At 37.6% G+C, this 19,570-nt stretch overlaps 1 protein-coding gene across 3 annotated transcripts in view; it reads right to left on the bottom strand.

The window, feature by feature from the left end:
• Nucleotides 1-19,570, bottom strand: part of ARMC3 (armadillo repeat containing 3) — a 129,334-nt gene that overhangs the window by 47,808 nt on the left and 61,956 nt on the right. For all 3 annotated transcript variants that reach the window (XM_033209121.1, XM_033209122.1, XM_033209123.1), the window contains 2 exons: nt 10,202-10,354; nt 9,993-10,098 (listed from right to left, as the gene is read on the bottom strand). In XM_033209121.1, the coding sequence (XP_033065012.1) occupies nt 9,993-10,098; nt 10,202-10,354 (259 nt within the window). The remainder of the gene's footprint in view (nt 1-9,992; nt 10,099-10,201; nt 10,355-19,570) is intronic.

The following is a 19,570-nucleotide window of genomic DNA, read 5'->3' as shown; positions in this document are numbered from 1 at the left end:
GTTTCATAGTTTAAAAAGACAGGATGCAGAGAGACTAAAACTTGCTCAAAAGTAAGTTAATCAACAGAGACCGGGAAAAAAAAAAAAAAAAACGCATGGTTTTCTGACCTTTAATTTATTACTTTTTACATTTTTTAACCTCTTAAGCTTTAAAAAATATAGTATTTTCAAGAAAACAAAAACCAACAGAATTTCCTTGCTTTAGGACATTATTCCTTAGGGAATGGAAAATGAGAAAGAAGAGGAGGCAGAGGAAGCAGAGAGGAGGAGGCAGAAGAAGCAGAGAGGAGGAGAGGGGAGACTGGTGAAAGGAACCCAGGGGAAAAAGGTGGAGGGAGGGTCAGAAGCAAAGAGAAAGGGAAAGGAAGGGATGAAAGATGACTCCAAAGGTGCCTACTGGAGTGAGTACAAGGAGTGCTGGCCATTCAGTCTGGAGGAATTCAAAGAGATCATGAATTTCAGCACAAGGGAAATTTCTGGTGGGGAAAATGTGGAGAAGTTAAGGGTCCTGGAGGCATTGATGAGGAAAAAATGAGATAAAAGTTGCCAGGGTGGAGAGTAAGAGGTTCAGTTCCTACCAGCTCCCTGGGGATCTACAGAACAGACCATCTCTGTGAACTGTGAGTAAGCACTGGGCCTTGGTTTCCTCATCTGCATAATGGGCATGACAATCATATTCCTTCCCCCATAGGACCGCTCTGGGATTTAATGATGTATTCCACTCAAGGACTTAGCTCAGTACGTGGCCCACAACTGTCAGCTTTCAACATCATCCTCCTCCTCCTCTTAACATTCAGTGAGCCACAGGGGTAGAGAGTTTCAGATCGTGTAAACGTAAGATCATATTGCAAAACGTGTGTGTGCAGGAAAATTTCATTTTCAGACCATTTTTATCTAAACAGCCAAATCTCCTACACCTGCAGGGCTAGAGCTGGGGCAGTTTCCTCAGGAATCCTACCCAAGCCTTTCCACTCAAGTGTAATCAATGAGCGGTAAGGACCATTTCTAGAGTGAAGAAAAATCAAGAGAAATGATTAACATAAAAAATCAAGGGTTGGTAAAAATAAACTTATATAGGTTTAAGTATGCTTCAAATTGAAAGGGGGGAATCACATAATATAAAGATTTCCTCTGAAAATCAGTAATGTTCGAAATTAAACCTGAAAGAGAGTACTAGCAACTTTAAAAAGAGGTTATGCAAATATCAGTCTCTGCACTGTAGGTAATAAAAGTAGCATGGATAATTTTCTAATTGAACATTTTATGGGATTCATTTGGCCTCACAAAATCAGTAGCTAATCAAATTCAAACTGTTGGTCAAGGTCAGGTGGGCATCCACTCACATGAAATGGGGATGGGGAATCCACTTGTTCTATTGCAAAATTAAGCTTTTCATTCTGTGTTTTCCAAATTCAGTATGAACTTTCCAATCCAGTATAACCAATGTTTAGAATAAGATTCCATCGTCCCAGCTACTCGGGAGGCTGAGGCAGGAGAATGGCATGAACCCAGGAGGCGGAGCTTGCAGTGAGCCGAGATCGCGCCACTGCATTCCAGCCTGGGTGACAGAGTGACACTCCGTCTCAAAAAAAAAAAAAAGAAAAAAAAAGATTCCATCAGACAGGGAGGAATCTAGGCTCTAAGGGGCAGAAATGAAAAGCATCCACTCAGTAAACTTGGACGGAAATAATGCAAGAAAAATTCTCAGGTTTACCATGAGGACTTCTCCCATTTATTTTATCTAATAATTCCAGAGGACTTTTAAGGTAACACGCTAAATACGTTCTTCCAGAGGTCATCCTTAATACAAAACAAAACCTCCTAAAAAGGTATGAAATTAGCTATGTTATCTTGCCAGATACTCATATTGTGAGTATTCTAATTCAAATGATCTAGAATTTTGCAACAAAGTGATATAAATAAGAATGTAAAACAAAATCTACTATACAAAGTCAAGAGCAAAAAATCAACTCTAACCATAATAGCAATGAGATTTCTTACGTTATGTTGTCCAAGAGTATTACATTTATCCTATCTGGTTATATCGCACAGAAGATGTCCAGCTACCGGTACAACGAATGCGTCAAAACATTTGTAAATGACTACACCTTAATAGAGGACAAAGTCAAACGCAAGCATCTGTTAAACACACGTTTAGCAGTGGAATATTATCTCTAATAGCACCATGTTGAAATGATTTTCAGATCGGAATCTTTTAAAAATGTTTTGAAAATATTATCTCAGGTACACTGGAGAGTCTTTCAAATTAAATTAACGTACATTTCATTAACCTACAGAGCGGTCCTTCCATTACCTTTTTTGCCCCTCCCCCAACATCCTCCTAAATGGCCACTAGGGGTCAGTATGAAGACGCAGTTCCTTGCGTTGTTAGAAGGGAAAATGGAACTCTCCGAAAACGAAAAATCCTATGCAACAAAGACGAGATCGGGCGCGTTCAGGGTGGTATGGCCGTAGACAATAGCTGTACAACCTCAGCAACATTAAGTGCAACCTGTACATCAAGTCTACAACATGAACTTGTATTTTTCATGGGACTATGTTTTAATTTTGTAAATCACTGTGGACTATCTCTATGGCCAATGCTTCTTTAGTAAAAAGTATTCTAAATGACAGGACTACTTATGTAAGTGGATCTGTGTAACTGGCCAAGAAGTGTGCTCTAAGAATAGGGTGTTAATATTTGTTTTTCAAAGGGTGATGGGACACATGTCTAGCTATTTCATCTCTTCCTGTGCAGGGATGGAGAAGGAAAAGTGAAACTTGTGGTTTGTATTTTGCTAACCAAATACAATAATTTTCTAATTGAACATTTTATGGGATTCACTTGGCCTCACAAAATCAGTAGCTAATCAAATTCAAACTGTTGGTCAAGGTCAGGTGGGCATCCACTGACATGAAATGGGGATGGGGAATCCACTTGTTCTATTGCAAAAGTAAACTTTTCATTCTGTGTTTTCCAAATTCAGTATGAATTTTCCAATCCAGTATAACTGAAGAGATGGTCCCCCCTTCAGAATGGCCATCGTCAGTCCCTGCACTCAGCCTTCATTCCACCATGAAATATAGGCAATTCTAAGGAATAACCATTAGCCTAAAATCAATAGAATAAAAGAAATGGTAACAATAAATACACAAATACATTACCTTCCCACTAAATTTACTGAATGGGAGAGAGATTTTTCAAAAGGTTTGAAAAGTGCTTTCTATTTCTGCTGGAGAAATTTAACATTCCAGGAAATCACTTCAGATCATGCCCCTCCCTGACAGTACTGAAATGACTGATAAGGACTTTGGTCACTGTGAGTAAATGCAGCACTGATTTTTCTTGAAGCACTAGATGAAGTATTGACTTTTCTTGAAACATTGTGTGAAGCTCTGTATGTGGCATACGTTCTAAAGTTTTCTCTACAAATTGCATGGCATTCTTTGGCATGATACACCATGAATAATTCTAATAAGTATTAAAATTAGCCAATGCTTTATTTCTATGTTAGTGAAGAGAATGTTTAATACTGATAATACAAAATGACAAGTCATCCATATATAACGAGGACATTCTAAGGTTCCCAAAGCGCTCAAATGCACATCCATGTAATCTGGGGGCATTCTATCTGTTTGTGGAGTCCCTTTGGAGTGTAGTGCTTACAATTTCATATTCCCTTGTGCAGTCCTGACCATAGGGAAAACAATAGCAAGACAGTTTCTGGGGAAGAGCTTTGTGTCTCTGGTATTGTAGAAGCTGGCAATGGGCCAGTAATCAATCAATTAATTGTTTTAGTCACCATCTACGTGCTAACATTTGGAACTTTCTTGGGTCACTGCTGTCATGGAAAGTCAAAAGGGGTACAAAAATTAAAAAATAAAAAGCAAAGAAATGGAAAGAAAAGGGTCCCTAAGATTTAGGGAAATAACTCAGTTCTCCATGGGGATAGCATGGAATAATTATGAAGAATCAGGGCTATTGTGATCTATATGTAAACAAGGGACTTATGATCATGCATTTACTGTAACAAAACTTCAGTTCTCACTTTTCTATAGGTATTAAAATAATTGTAGTTATTACTGTTTATATTTTTATTTTGTTAATTGCATTTTATTTCCTAAGATAATTGCATCTTTTGAAAACTATCTAGCCAACATTTATACTAATCTTTATTAGTTCTGAACATTTATTCTAATTTTTTCATGGTTTACCAGTGGCCAAATTTAGTTAGCATTGCCAAAGGGAAGTGAAAAACACTGAACCCTTTTTCTTCTTGGATTAACTTAAACTCTAATTCTGATCAGATCCAACAGATGGCAGTGATGTTATAAATTAATAGTTTAAAACATTCTTTTAATATGTAGGGTCTGCTCCTCGGAGAATAATTCTCTCAGTACTTGCATAAATAATCTGGAACTTTGATATGATTAATTAGATAGAAGCATACAGGATAAATACAACATGAAATTTAGCTGAAAATAATATTTTCTACGTCAAAAATAAACAGTTTTCTCATTTCCAAAAGGCATTACAAATTGATAACTGTCAAAGAGATTAGCAGTATATCAAGAAAGGCTATGTGTCCAAACCAACTAAATGGGTTACATTTTTCTATAAAATTCATTATTGCTTCTCGATTTCCATTTTTATCTGTTCCTTTCTACGGGCATTGTTTTAGCCTTCTCACCTTTTATTTATTCACTTAAAAATAGTTTTACTTTGCTTTCTCCTTTCACTGCTAATAAGTGAATCTGGCTGTTCTTGTCTCCTTTTACTATCCCTTTATAAAAGGCATAGTTATTTTTATTCTTATTCATTGCCTTTTCATATTTTTACCCACTTTAAGTAATCTTTATTCTGTAGATAATAAAGAATTAGAAATATCAATAGAAGGCTCTTACAGGGAAGCCTCCACTGTTGCTTCTGTTTTCCAAGTTATGTAAAAACAAAGAAAACAACCCTGATGATTGCTTTCTGCTTTAAGTAATGGCCATTATTGATTGTTTGACAACAGACTTTGTTTGTCAAATACACTTTGTTTTCCTCACTGTCCTTTTACTTTTGGGGGTTTTGTTTTGTTTTTTTTTGTTTTTGTTTTGTTTTGTTTTGTTTTGTTTTAAGATGGAGTCTCACTCTGTCACCCAGACTGGAGTGAAGTGGTGTGAACTCGGCTCACTGCAACCTCTGCCTACAGGGTTCAAGCGACTCTCATGTCTCAGCCTCCCAAGTAGCTGGGATTCCAGGTATGCACCACCACACCCGGCTAATTTTTGTATTTTTAGTAGAGACGGGGTTTCACCATGTTGGCCAGGCTGGTCTTGCACCCCTGACCTCAAGTGATCCACCCGCCTTGGCTTCCCAAAGTGCTGGGATTACAGATGTGAACCACCTTTGACTGGTCATTTTTTGGTTTTATTTTTGATGTAAGCCTATTTTCCTTCAAATATCTACTATGGGATGGACACTGTTCTAGATGCTTGGGATGCATCAGTGAATTAAATAGATGAAGGCTGCTCCCTTCATGGATGCTAGTGGTTGGTGGGAGGGGGGGGGCGGATGGTGCAGGGAGGTGGGTGGTACAGAAAATAAATGATGATAAGTGTACTAAGGTGAGTTACCTGCTATGTTAGAAAATGATAAGAGTATGTGAAAAAGGCAGCAGGGAAGGAGTGTTGAGAATATGCATGTGTGGGGTGCTATCTTAAGCCGTGTGGTAATGCTAAGTCGCTTCACCAAGGTGACATTGTAACAGAGATGTAAACGGGGTGAGGGAGGGAACCACAGGCTGCCTGGGAAGAGATTTTGCAGGCAAGAGGGTATCACTACAAAGACCTAAGGCAAAGCACTCCCGGAAGCGGAATTTACTTCCAGGATATATTTTGTCTGTTTTACTCTACAACATTAGCCCATTTGTAAGTAAAAGGATTCCTTTTGTTAATAACTTTTAAACTACCATCTCACGTATCCATAACTCAAATACCTGGAAATTTCACATAACCACAACATGAGAATTATCTGTCGGGGTGGGGAATGGCCTCTGAGAAGCAAAAACGATGTACTTACAGAAGAGGCAACAGGCCTTCCTGTGTGGCTTTTATGTAAAATTTGATAAAGCTGGTGTCCAAGCTTTTCATGGACAGAAAGGATTTGAAAGGAACTCTGGCAGGGAGGAAGTTAGAGCTCTGCCAGTCAGATCCACTGATAGCAGTGAAAATGAAAAACTGACAGCTCTCAGAAGCTTGATAAGGAATCAGCAAAATGCATCGAAGGTCAAAGGAGCTGTCCCCCCAAATTTATACCCAGTGAGTGGGACAAGCAGAACCTCTTCCCCGAGGGGTCCTGAGAACACCACCAAGGGTCACATGGCAGCCACTTAGTCAAAATGGCAACCATAACTTTCCCCACCAAAGTTCAATAATAGCGTAATCAGTTCAAAAGGCTGAGAAGGAGCTCAATGCAGAGGCTCAAACCTGTAATCCCAGCACTTTGGGAGGTCAAGGTAGGAGGACTGCTTGAGCTCAGGAGTTTGAGAGACCAGCGTGGGCAACATGGTAAGACCCCATCTCTAAAAAAAAAAAAGAAAGAAAGAAAAGAAAAATTAACTGGGTGGGGTGGTGCATGCCTGTAATCTCAGCTACTTGCAAGGCTGAGGCAGGAGGATCGCTAGAGCCCAGGAGATTTAGGCTGCAGTGAGCTACGATTGCACCATTGCACTTCAGCCTGAGCAATAGAGTGAGATCCTATCTGAAAAAAAAAAAAAAACAAAAAAAACAGAAGGTTGAGAAGGAAGGATTTTAGAAGATTTAAATTCAAACTTATCACAAATTTTTAAAACTTTTTTGGATTAAAAAAGTAAATTTTTAAAAACCCACTAAACTTGAATATCTAGGAAACCTCATTCATAAAGAATACCAAATAGGTAAGATCTTTTGGCATGAATTAAGGTGATGATCAGATTACTTTAATAAAGTTGGAAATCTTCTACATAGGGCTATGAATGGTCTGATTATTTATTTATGATTGCTACTAAAATTGCTCATCATCATACTATCTTATTACATTTGAGTGTATTTTTTTGTTATGAGAAAGCAAGATGTGTGAAAATCTGAAATCAGATACATTAGACTATAATTTACATAAAGATTATAAAATTCTATTTTTAGATTATAAAAATATTTTAATGAAAAAAAGCATTTGTTATTTTTACAACAAGGGTTACCACAAAGTACATTTCTCCTTCCCTGGGCTGATTATTTAATTTAGAAAATTTTGATCTACCCACAATTTTCCAAGCAAAAATCTATTACATAAAGGAAATTGCACCAACATTATATGTTACCATGACAACACCAGCGATTACTCAATGCATGAAATGAGCCTCCAATTCCAGAAGATGCCTTGAGTTTAAGAATTAGAGTTTAAAAATTCATTTTAGGCACATTAAGATATGCGTGTAGGAGAAGGGCTGTAGGAGAAGGGTTACATTTTAACATACACAAAATTGGTATTTGCAATGCTTACGTGCATTTTTAAAAATTAGGATAGCAATGATCAAATATTCAAATAGCTACCAAATGCACCTGGAGGAAGTTAACTTTGGGTTTTTGCCTCCTATACTACTTATGTGTGACAGAAAAATAGTTAGAAAACCTTGATTCCAACCACGCCAGCAGCAAAGCCACGATGCTTCCTGGGGAGATGATTGAATGGACAGCTACTAAAAGTGATGCCAGAAATACTCACCAATGCTGAGTTTAAGCTAACAATTTTTAAAAGATGATCTGAGTAGAAAATTATTTTATTAAAAATAACCAATCACATTTGTTGTCACTTCCGTTATATTTGGCATTACTAATTAAACTCAAGGAGGCTTCTAGAAGGACTATGTGGCTTATTCGTGTTCATTCCTTTTGATTGACTCTAGAATCTTTTGCAACTTCAGTCTTCAGCATTTGGCATAAATCTGTCAAATTTGATTCCACATCCTCTTCAAAAGTATTCATCTTCAATATTTTTTTAGCTCAGAAAATACCAAGTAAAAATTATATAGACCTCAAGAAACATTCAGAAAGCCACTTTCATTCATTCATTCCCATTTCCCTTACAAAATACAAAATTAAAAAAAAAGAAACAGAATGGACTATATATAATAGGTTAAAGAAATAACTACAATTAAAAATTTACAAAGAATAAAGTTAAATTATGTAAATAAAGTCGACTGTACTAGAGAAGTCAGGCATCATTTAGTCCTGACTGACCTTTCTATGGTAACAAAATGGAACTATGAGTCAGATGATAAAAATCTGTAAAATAGATAATTAAACTGAGAGAGCAAATCTGAAGGCAGCCCCTTTTAGAACTACTTACCCTCCTAATTTTCTATGATTTTATGTAAAATAAAACAAAAAATATAAGCCAGGCAAACTCACATCAAATCAAGACACCTATATACTCTGGAGGCCTGTTAAAGTATTCTAGATCATATACAAATCTAAATGGACTGGAGAGAGAAATGGTTTAGTGTCTCTGATGAGATTTTTTTGCACCGCGCGACCATACTGGAAAAATCACTGAATATGCTATTTTCAAATTGCTACTTACAAGGATTCAATATTCCAGAAGTGTGTGTGCTTTCATAGAGATAATGATGACCCTTAATTTAGGAAATTACTATGTCAAAGATTGTAGCTATTAAAGGAACACAGTTTTGTTTTGACACTTATGCATTTCTGTTTTGTTTTTATCAGACAGTTAGATTTGCAGTCATTCCATTAGGATCTTATAAAATATTTGTGTGGGAGAACAGAAAGGGAAAGAAAGGCTAAGAACTATTAAGTATGTGATGGAGGCCAAGGGAGACTTATTTCAAGTTAGAAAAGAGTCATTTTAGCCACGATATCACAAAGCAATAATAAATGAAAGCTAACTAACATACCAAATGAGTTGGAGGGAAGGCAAATAACTATTTTATTTATGGAAGTTGTCTTCAAGAAATTCTTACTGTTTTATAAGGTGGTCTTTATCTCCTGTAGAGGAAAGAACACAGACTTTGGAGTCTGACAGACCTGCATTGATTTCCAGCTCAGCTATTTTGATAAAAATGCATAGCCAGGAAAATTAAGTAAGCTTGAAAAGTCTCAGTTTCCTCAACTGCTGGCAGATTATTCTGATAATTTTTAAAATGAGTATAAATTACATACCAGAGTGCTTGGGATACAGAAGGCATTCCTATTCCTTAACTTTTCTTCACAGTATTTGCTCATAATATGCTTTGGTTTGTTTGTTTATTTGTTCGTTTGTTTGTTTGTTTGAAGTGAAGCCTCGCTCTGTGGCCCAGGCTGGAGTGCAATGGCACGATCTCGGCTCACTGCCACCTCCAAGTCCCGAGTTCAAGCGATTCTCCTGCCTCAGCCTCCTTAATAGCTGGGATTACAGGCGCCTGCCACCACGCCTAGCTAATTTTTTGTATTTTTGGTACAGACAGGGCTTCACCATGTTGGCCAGGCTAGTCTTGAACTCCCGACCTCACATGATCCGCCCAGCTCAGCCTCCCAAAGTGCTGAGATTACAGGTGTGAGCCACTGACCTTTTAAATGTTTCTATATTATCTGATGTTCATACCCTTTTAAGATGGATCTTTAAGCATTTTTCCAGATTTATCAAATGCTCATCCGATCTTGTCTTTAACATTTCCAGCACTTTTCAGTCTTATTTGTAGAAGCTTCTGCGAGAGTCCTCCTGGTCCCTGAAATCAAATGGCCTACACATTTTCCCAACAAACTCAGAAACAGTTAAGATTTTGTAATATTTTTGGAAAACAGGCCCATCCAATGATTCTATTTTCATAAAGGATTCTGAAGAATAACCCCACAATAGACCATCTGAAGCAATTCACAGACTATCGTGAAAGTTAATAATTTAGCATGAGAACATCTTGGACTGTGAATTATTCCACAAGTCAGTGTTGGGTGAGGATCTCTGAACTTACTTTGCATTAGCAGGGTTGCAAGTGGTTAGGTTTGCCAGGGCTAGAGCTGCCGCTTCCCGTACCTCTTCATTGTCACTTTTTAGCAACTGAATTAACTGTGGAATCCCTACAGAAAGAGAAAGGTAAAAAATGTGACTTTTAAAATGCCCATGTGCACTAAAATATGGTAACCTAAAAATGCTTAAAAGAGTTGTTTCCAGTTGGCTTACCCTGATTATTGAAAAAATCTTTGCTGCCTGAATTCTCACACATTGCTGAAATAGCTTGGGAAGCAGCAATTTTAGTTCCATCATTTTCCGAACCCAAAAGGGCTACAAGGCACTTTTCAACCTCTTGTTCATGAAAAAGTTTTCTATTTTCAGCTTTCATACACCAAAGAGAAAAAAAATCAGAATTTTAATGCAAAAACTGTGAAGTATTATTATTTTCCCATCCAAAGTCTAATAGGAATTCAAACCATTTGCTAGTTTTAGTACCAGAGTCTAAACTAGACAAAATCTACAATGATTTAACTTTAGAATACACTAATTATGCAAAATGAATCATGGATTTTTTTCCTATTCCCTTGTATGAGATCAATATTAGGGCCAAGGAAATTCTATACTAGGAAAAAGGCAAGTTTTTGGATTTAGAAAGCACTGATTTAACACCCGTCATGTACCTGACCTGGTACTCAGTGTTCACACAGGCTATTTGTTCACTAAGGACAAAATCCAGTTTATTTGATGGTTCTTTTAAATATAAAACCCAATATTGGAAGAATGCCTAAGATGTGCAAACTGGTGAGCTGAATGCTTACAACCTTCAGGAGAAGAGCAGAAGAGAGAAGAAAGTAAAAATGAGTTGTAAAGTATGATCCAAGTCTTAAGAAATTTATAGTCTTATATCAAAATACAATCATCATTTTTTTCTCAAACGACAATACATACTTAAGTAGCAAACTTTAAAATAATTATTTAATTCCCAGCACTTTGGGAGGCCGAGGCAGGCGGATCACGAGGTCAGGAGATTGAGACCACCCTGGCTAACACGGTGAACACTGTCTCTACTAAAAAACACAAAAACTTAGCCAGTCGTGGTGGCGGGCACCTGTAGTCCCAGCTACTCGGGGGGCTGAGGCAGGAGAATGGCGTGAACCTGCGAGGCGGAGCTTGAAGTGAGCCGAGATCACACCACTACACTCCAGCCTGGGTGACAGAGCAAGCCTCTGTCTCAAAAAATAATAATAATTATTATTATTATTTAATTAAATAAAGTTATGTCTACATACCATTATATTCATCCCATTTAAAACAATGTTTGAAACCAAAGTATTTTTAATGCTCTTTTGTTCCCTAAACATTGTTTTCTCTTGGCTTCGTTTGATTTTTTAATAAATAACAATCTCATTACTATACTAATTTAAATACTGCATTAAGCTAAATGAGAACATTAAAATAATTTTTTGTTTTGTGTTCTATTAGTTCTAATTTTTTAATGTTCTAGCTAATTCTAAAGAAGTTCCTCTTTATTAAAGTATGTTCTAGAAAAAATATATTATATCAAACTGTTTTGATGAAATAAAGAGGTGCCAGAGACTAGTATAAAAAGAAACAACTTACAAATAATTCCTTGCTAAATAATTTGTTTCCTTGAAAAACTTGTCATTGACTTGATTATTTATGAATACCCTTTGTAAAGTTTATAAAATTAACCTTTATAAATTCTATTTTTGTGATTAAAATGGAAGAATGTGTGATATGCACTCAAGATATATAAGAGAATATTCTATTAGAATAAGAATCTTTGCAAAAAATTCTGATAATAATTTAGATTACAATATTTACACGTGGAACTGGTTCATTACTTACAGGTATGTTAATTAACTTGTTTTTTTCCAGAAATATTTTCAGAAGTTAACATCAGCTAAGTTTCCATTGTAAAGTTATGATTTATCCCTTCCTTCAGTGATGACTCAAAAAAAAAATCCTTTTTCACAGAAGCAGTATCACATTTAGATGGCAGCATATTTGCAAATACTTTTGGCCTTTGTTCACCTGATACACAGATATATATTAAGCAATCTGGCAATAACTGGAACAGGCTAACTTATTAACGCTCCTGCTCATTCACTTTAAACCAATCATGAACCATATCCTGTAGTCCTATCATTTTAATCTTTTGGTTCCTTCCTTTCATTTACCATTAGAATTCAGGCAGGCCATAACTATTTTTCATAAAAAAGTTTCAGTTAATACTTAACTCTAAAGTATGTGGCTCCGAAAATGTTTTAAATATACACAGTTCTTACCAATTTTCTCTAAATAAGTAATATCTAAAACTTTTCCAGAGTCTCTGACCTAAAATGCTTAGATTTCTCATTAAGATTTCCCCAATGGCTCTAAACCAAATTTTCTAAACAAAACCCTCTCAGCATGGATTCTATCAGGAAAATTGGCCAAAATGATTAATTTGAAAAAACGAACTTTGGAGTATGTAGTTGTTGCATTCAGAAAACAGTATATTTACAATTATTGAAAAGATTTTAAAAAGTAATTTAAATAGATACTGAGTGCAATTAGTTTCTCAGCCTTGCTGGGAGTGTTCTCAAAATGCAGCTGTGTTCACTAAACCTTAAAAATGCTGACTGCGGCGTGGCTATAATAGATTTAAAAGATGAATTAACATATTAACCAAATACTTTCCTTGAATTGCCACACCAAGAAGTACTTGTGTTTTAATTGCACAGATCATAAAGATGGCAAGATATTTATGCTACTAATAGCATAATGTTCTTTAAAAATAATGTTTGTTCAGTATCCCTAAAATAAAACGCATAACGTTTTCTTACTGGAAACAAATCTCTGTGTAATGATACTTTCCTTCATCCATTCTCAGAAGTTGCTATTGTGCTACTTTTGCTCCTGCTGAGATGTTAATGCCAGTCCATAAACCTCATGGCAACACGGTAATTAACACCTTCCTCCTACTGGTACCAGGTCAAAGGCATATTGATTTGGGCTTTCCACAGTTGAGATGCATGTTAAAACTTTACTCAACAAACAAAACTTAAATAAAGTGTGTTTATGGGTTTGGATATTTCAATCGTGTTTCTGACATACAATGACAATGCATGACCTTGTCTAAAAAAATATTCTTATGATGATGGAAAGTAAAAATAAGTGTATAAATTGCTATTGATGGTTACATTGTTTTAATAACAGAATAAGGTGCAATTTTGTCAAAATCTACATATAAATGGAGTTTTCTAACTGTGGGAAATTTTTTAAACTTCTTCATGATTATATGCTTTCAATACAAGAATATTAGGAGATAGCTTTCTTATTCATTGTTAAGTTTTTAAGAGTTTGCCACTGTAACTAATATAAAATAAGACATGTCTGGTTAAGCTGGCTGGGTCTAGCAGATAGAGGTCAAGGCAGGCAAGAGTTGATATACAAAGTAGACAAATGATAAGGTTTGGCTGTGTCCCCAAACAAATTTCATCTTCAATTGCAGTTCTTATAATCCCCACACATTGTGGGAGGGACCAGGTGGAGATAATTGAATCACGGGGGGCAGTTTCCCCCATCCTGTTCTCTTGATGGTGAGTTAGTTCTCACGAGATCTGATGGTTTTATAAGGGGCTTCCCCGCCACTTTGCTGGGTATTCAGTCTCTCTCCTGCTGCCCTGCAAAGAGGTGCTTACTGCCATGATTGTAAGTTTCCTGAGGCCTCCCAAGCCCCACAGAACTGTGAGTCAATTAAACCTTTTTCCTTTATAAATTACCCAGTCTCACCTATTTCTTCATAGCAGTGTAAGAACAGACTAATACAACAAGAAATACAGGTAGCACCTGAAAAGACGGCAGAATCTAGAATCCAGGCAGGAGGAAGAGGTGGATATGGTAGATCTGGCTAGATAATAAGAGTTAAGATGTAAATAAATCAACCAAAATAGAAAATAATTAGGCAGTGAAAAAGATTTAACCTATCTTCCAGCACTGGCCTCAAAGATACTAGTTCTGCCCTAATATTGTGTTCTGGTCAGAAGTGGGCAGTACTGCCCAAAAATGTCATGGCTAAGGCAGATCAGAGCCCTTGGGGGAAATTCTGCTTCTGGAATGGACAGATTTTCTCAAAACCCTGCACTTGCAATCAGAAGAGCGTTCACTTGTAATAATTTGTTGGGATATGTGAACAGAGAGAAAGTTTGAATCTTCGTGGAATCATCTCTCTTTCTAGAGGTTCCAAGAATCAAGCTTTCAGACCAGATATCTCCTAGGCTATAAGAAAATTAAACCACTTCTGCATTCACTGAATTTGAAGACCCACCTGGTATACCTTTTCAGTTTTTGTAGAGTTGCCAATGATGAAAACAATTTAAGAAGGAGGCTATGTCAGAAGGGATGGAGGAAGATTACCAGTTAAATAAGTTGAATTATAAAATGGAAGTTTTCATAGTAATAGAGGAAACCTGCAAGACCACAGTGAAGGAGCCCGACTGTATTACAGATGGGCGGTTGGTTGAATGATGTTAAGGTAGATCTGGGAAATGGAGGTTCTGCTCAGCAATGGAAGTTAACTTTTGTGCTGTGTTTGCGTGGTATTCCAATGAGGGTCAGGTTACTTTAGTTCACCCACAGGTTGTTGCTTTAATCTACTGTGGTGGGAACAGGTGAAGGTCTGGTGTGAGAAAACTGGTAGCAGATGTAGAGCAGAGTTGGCTATACTAGGTTAAAGCAAGAGGAAGCAGTTTTTTAAAATTTCTTAAGGACATAAAGAGAAACAAGTTATTTTATTGACACCTTGAAAATTAACAGAATTAGAAAATTTGAGATTTCCTCTAAATCTAGCCATTTGAAGAATATGGATACCAATAGGTCAAAACAGCATTTCCCAAACCAGAATCCAGACAAAAGGCCCAAACCAGAGCAAATGAGTACAAAATTATGGTCTAACAAAGTTATACAACCCAGAGCACAAGGGACAGTATCTGAGGAAGAACAAATTCATAACCAAAGGCCATGTGCTTGTGTAAAATAGAAGAATCTCTAATGCCAAGTGGGGCTGTCTGGATTTGATCCTGCTTATTCTAGCTCAAGCGTTATTAACCTGGGGTCCATGGATTCAGAAGACAGGTGGGCTTCAGGCAGTCCATTAACTCCCTGCAATTATATGCAGAATGTAGTGTATTTCTACATTTTCGGAAGGTTACTCTTTTTTCAGATTCTCAAACTTAACACTCCCCAAAGTGGAATGTGGGCAGTATAGTTGGATGTGCTTGGAAGCTGTCAGAAGTACAAGCAGGAATTCAGAAGACAGGTCAGAATTAGAAACAGATTTGGGATTCATAAGCAAATAAGGAGGCAGCTGAAACATTAGTCATAAGTGAGAGTGCTCAGGGAGATTTTCAAGAGAACAAGACAGAAAACAGAAGGCAAGTTTAGTATTGAAATAAGCTGAGGAGGCCGGGCGCGGTGGCTCAAGCCTGTAATCCCAGCACTTTGGGAGGCCGAGACGGGCGGATCACGAGGTCAGGAGATCGAGACCATCCTGGCTAACACGGTGAAACCCCGTCTCTACTAAAAATACAAAAAAACTAGCCGGGCGAGGTGGCGGGCGCCTGTAGTCCCAGCTACTCGGGAGGCTGAGGCAGGAGAATGGCGGGAACTCGAGAGGCGGAGCTTGCAGGGAGCTGAGATCTGGCCACTGCACTCCAGTCCGGGTGACAGAGCGAGACTCCGCCTCAAAAAAAAAAAAAAAAGAAAAGAAAAAAGAAATAAGCTGAGGAAAGTGGTAAAGGTGAAGGTTGGTCTGGTAATTTGGAGAACAGAGGGGAGCGGTTTGGAAACCAAGGGATAAAGGAGTTTATAGGAAGAGGGGGCAATCAACAGTGTGGATTCCCACCCAGAGGTCAAGTTAAAAAGGACTGAAAATGCCTCTGCAGGATTTAGAAGTTGAGAGGTCAATGTCAAATTCTACAAGGACTATTTTGGCAGAATGGTGGAAACAGAAGTCAGGTGCAGCAGGTGAAATGATGGAGATGAGCTGAGGAGATGGGGCTATTTAAAATGGACTGATATGTCAAAGAGGTTGATAAGAAAAGGAGAAAAAGAGGACCCTGGGGCAAGGGGAAGAGAGGAAGAAACAAATTTCCACAAGTCACCCAGGCCACAGACAATGAAGTGCCCCTTAGAAAGCTGTGAACTTCTATCACCTTCTTCTTATATAAATCAGTGGGATCAGGAGAAGATAGAACTCTAGCGTTGCAATACTGCATTATGGGAAAGTCTCTTCGTCATCCAAAATTGGGCTAAAGGAGTCCATTGCCCTCTCAATTGATGGGAAAACAGGCAAAGGGCACCCTGTAGGCTTCATCTATTCATTAAAACCAGGCCAAGACAGAGTCCTCTGCATTCCATGATGAGCCTTAAAAACCAAAATTATGAAACACTGCATAGAAAGAACAGAGATGGTCTAAAAATAAGTATTCATGGGGAAAAAAGATTAAGTGAAACAAAAACAAGAATCTAAAGTATAATGGAAAAAACTAGCTTCCTGAATTAAGGGAAAAAACCATGACTCTGGAGATCAAAAGTCTTGCCTGTGTAGTAGAGTGGAGAGGGGGACTTAGACATATTTTGGCAAAAATTTCAAACTCGGGATAAAAAATTCTACCTTAACATAGAAAAAAAATCATATATGTAAAATAATGGAAATCAGGCTTGAACACTACAAAAGCAAGCTTCATTGATATGTTTTTTGTTTTTGTTTTTTTGAGATGGAGTTACGCTATTGTTGCCCAGGCTGGAGTGTGATGGTGTAACCTCGGCTCACTGCAACCTCTGCCTCCAGGGTTCAAGTGATTCTCCTGCCTCAGCCTCCCAAGTAGCTGGGATTACGGGCATGTACCACTATGCCTGGCTAATTTTTTTGTATTTTTAGTAGAGATGGGTTTTGTCATGTTGGCCAGGCTGGTCTCGAACTCCTGACCTCAGGTGATCCACCTGCCTCGGCCTTCAAAAGTGCCGGATTACAGGCGTGAGCCACCGTGCCTGGCATCACTTCTATAGATATTTAAGCAGAAATATTATGATGCAGCAATTCCAAACCCAGTTAAATTGTCATGTATGTTTGAAGGCAACAAACCTATTCACAGGTAAGGTAAGGTCTCAAAGCATATCACTATTGGATATACCTTTAAAAAAATTAACTGTGTATAAAAAATTTTAACTGAAAAATCTACTCTGGTTAATTTGAGAAATGAATCAAATAAAATCATAAGGACAGGTAAGCTTTATTATGAGAAATTGACAGCACACACTGAAACAGATTCAATATGTATATAACTCTAAATGACAAATGTGGTTAAAATTGAATGTAATGACAAAGTGAGTCTTAAAAAAGAGAGGCTTTGGCCAGGTGTGGTGGCTCATGCCTGTAATCCCAGCACTTTGGGAGGCCGGGTGGATCACTTGAGGTCAGGGGTTCAAGACCAGCCTGTCCAACATGGTGAAACACTGTCTCTACTAAAAATACAAAAATTAGATGAGCATGATGGCACGCACCTATAATCCCAGCTACTTGGGAGGCTGGGGCAAGAGAATCACTTGAACCCAGGAGGTGGAGGTTGCAGTGACTCCAGAGATCACTCCACTGTACTTCAGCCTGGGCGACAGAGTGAGATTCAGTCTCAAAAAAAAAAAAGCTTATTAGAGAGGGGAGTCTATAACCTCTTATTGATCTTAGAAACATCAGAAAGGGAAAGAATTGTGGAAGCAAAATTGCTAAATATCTAAATAACTATAGTAAATTTATCTTTAAAATAACTATTTATAAATAGTTTTTAAAATCTATACAAAGAAATGAACAACATAGAAAAATAAGCAGAAAGCATAAAACATAAAACATGATGTCAGAAATAAGGGCGAATATAGTAGCTATAAAAATCTATTTCTTTGCCTTGCCTTTTGGACCTAGTGATAGTGAAGGTTTCCCAATATTGCTAATCTCTGGGGACCTCATCATCTCTTGCTTATTCCCTTAACCCTAATTATACTTGTGAAAGTAGTTCCTTCATTTGTCTCCTTTAAAACTATCAGGAGTGTCCAGAATTTTTTTTCTGCCAAGACCATGTTTGATAATTCATAGTAATCTTAATATCAAATTAGGATCAAAAGCTAAAGAGCAATAAAAGTGAGATTAAAAAATCAGTAGTGGATATAAAACATAAAACAAAGTTATTTAATATAAAATTACAAGACAAAGACCCATCATGGTGGCTCACGCCTGTAATCCCAGCACTTTGGGAGGCCGAGGCGGGCAGATCATGAGGTCAGGAGATCGAGACTGTCCTGGCTAACATGGTGAAACCCCGTATCTACTAAAAATACAAAAAATTAGCCAGACATGGTAGCGGGTGCCTGTAGTCCCAGCTACTAGGGAGGCTGAGGCAGCAGAATGGCGAGAACCTGGGAGGCAGAGCTTGCAGTGAGCCAAGATCACCACACTGCACTCCAGCCTTGGCGAGGGCGTGAGACTCCGTCTCAAAAAAAAAAAAAAATTAGAAAACAAAAATAATATAGTGGGAAACTTCTAACATACTACTCTTCATCTGTGATAGATCATATAGCTAAAAAAAGAATAAGGATAAAACTGTACAATATAATTTATAAAATTGAACCAAAAGATAATCAAACTCTGCTTTCTACAGGAAATATATCTTTTTGTCTATTCAGAAAATATTTATTCATTCCATCCATTGTTTATCCTGATCTTCTGGAACAACACTTTGCATATAGCATGCATATGATCAATGTTTATTTAAATAGTAAGCAGAGTGTGCCTTTCCAAGATTTAATAGAACACTTGTACAAATTGATCCTATACCAGGCCTTAAAGAAAATGCAATACTAGTCCAAAGCAAAGTTTGCATTTTTAACTATAAATGAAAAATGTTAGGATGTATTATTATTATTATTACTATTATTAAGGGTCTTGCTCAGTTACCCAGGCTGGAGTGCAGTAGCATGATCACATCTCACTGCAGCCTCAGACCCCTGGGCTCAAGTGATCTTCCTTCCTCAGCTTCCCAAGTAGCTGGGACTACAGGTGCACAACACCATGCATGGCTCATTTTTTTAACATTTTGTGTAGAGATGGGGGGTCTTGCTCTGTTGCCTAGGCTGGTCTTGAACTCCTGGTGTCATCTTCTCACCTCAACCCCCCAAAGTGCTAGGATTACAGGTGTGAGCCACCACGCCCAGCCCCAAAATGCTACAAACTAAAATGAGAAACTTTGAGCTCTGGGTCCTGACTGAGAAAGATGATCTGGGGGCTCCCTGCAGGTCCTTCCCTCAAAGCATTGGCCCAATATGCTAATGTAGTTAAGAGACTAAAATACTTGCTGCATAAGACTGAAATGGAAAATAATGATAAATTAACCTATCTATAGTAATATAAAATGATGGTGCATACTTATAGCTTTCATAATACTTATCAACACATTTTAAGGAGAGTATAATAAACAAGAGGAAGTCCAGAAGAGGTAAGAGAATGATCCCAGAATGGCCTGAGGACATGTGTGGAGAAAGACT

The sequence above is a fragment of the Trachypithecus francoisi genome, unplaced genomic scaffold, assembly GCF_009764315.1.
Source record: "Trachypithecus francoisi isolate TF-2019V2 unplaced genomic scaffold, Tfra_2.0 Lachesis_group9, whole genome shotgun sequence".
NCBI lineage: Eukaryota > Metazoa > Chordata > Mammalia > Primates > Cercopithecidae > Trachypithecus > Trachypithecus francoisi.
This window is presented reverse-complemented; position numbering and strand designations above follow the sequence as displayed.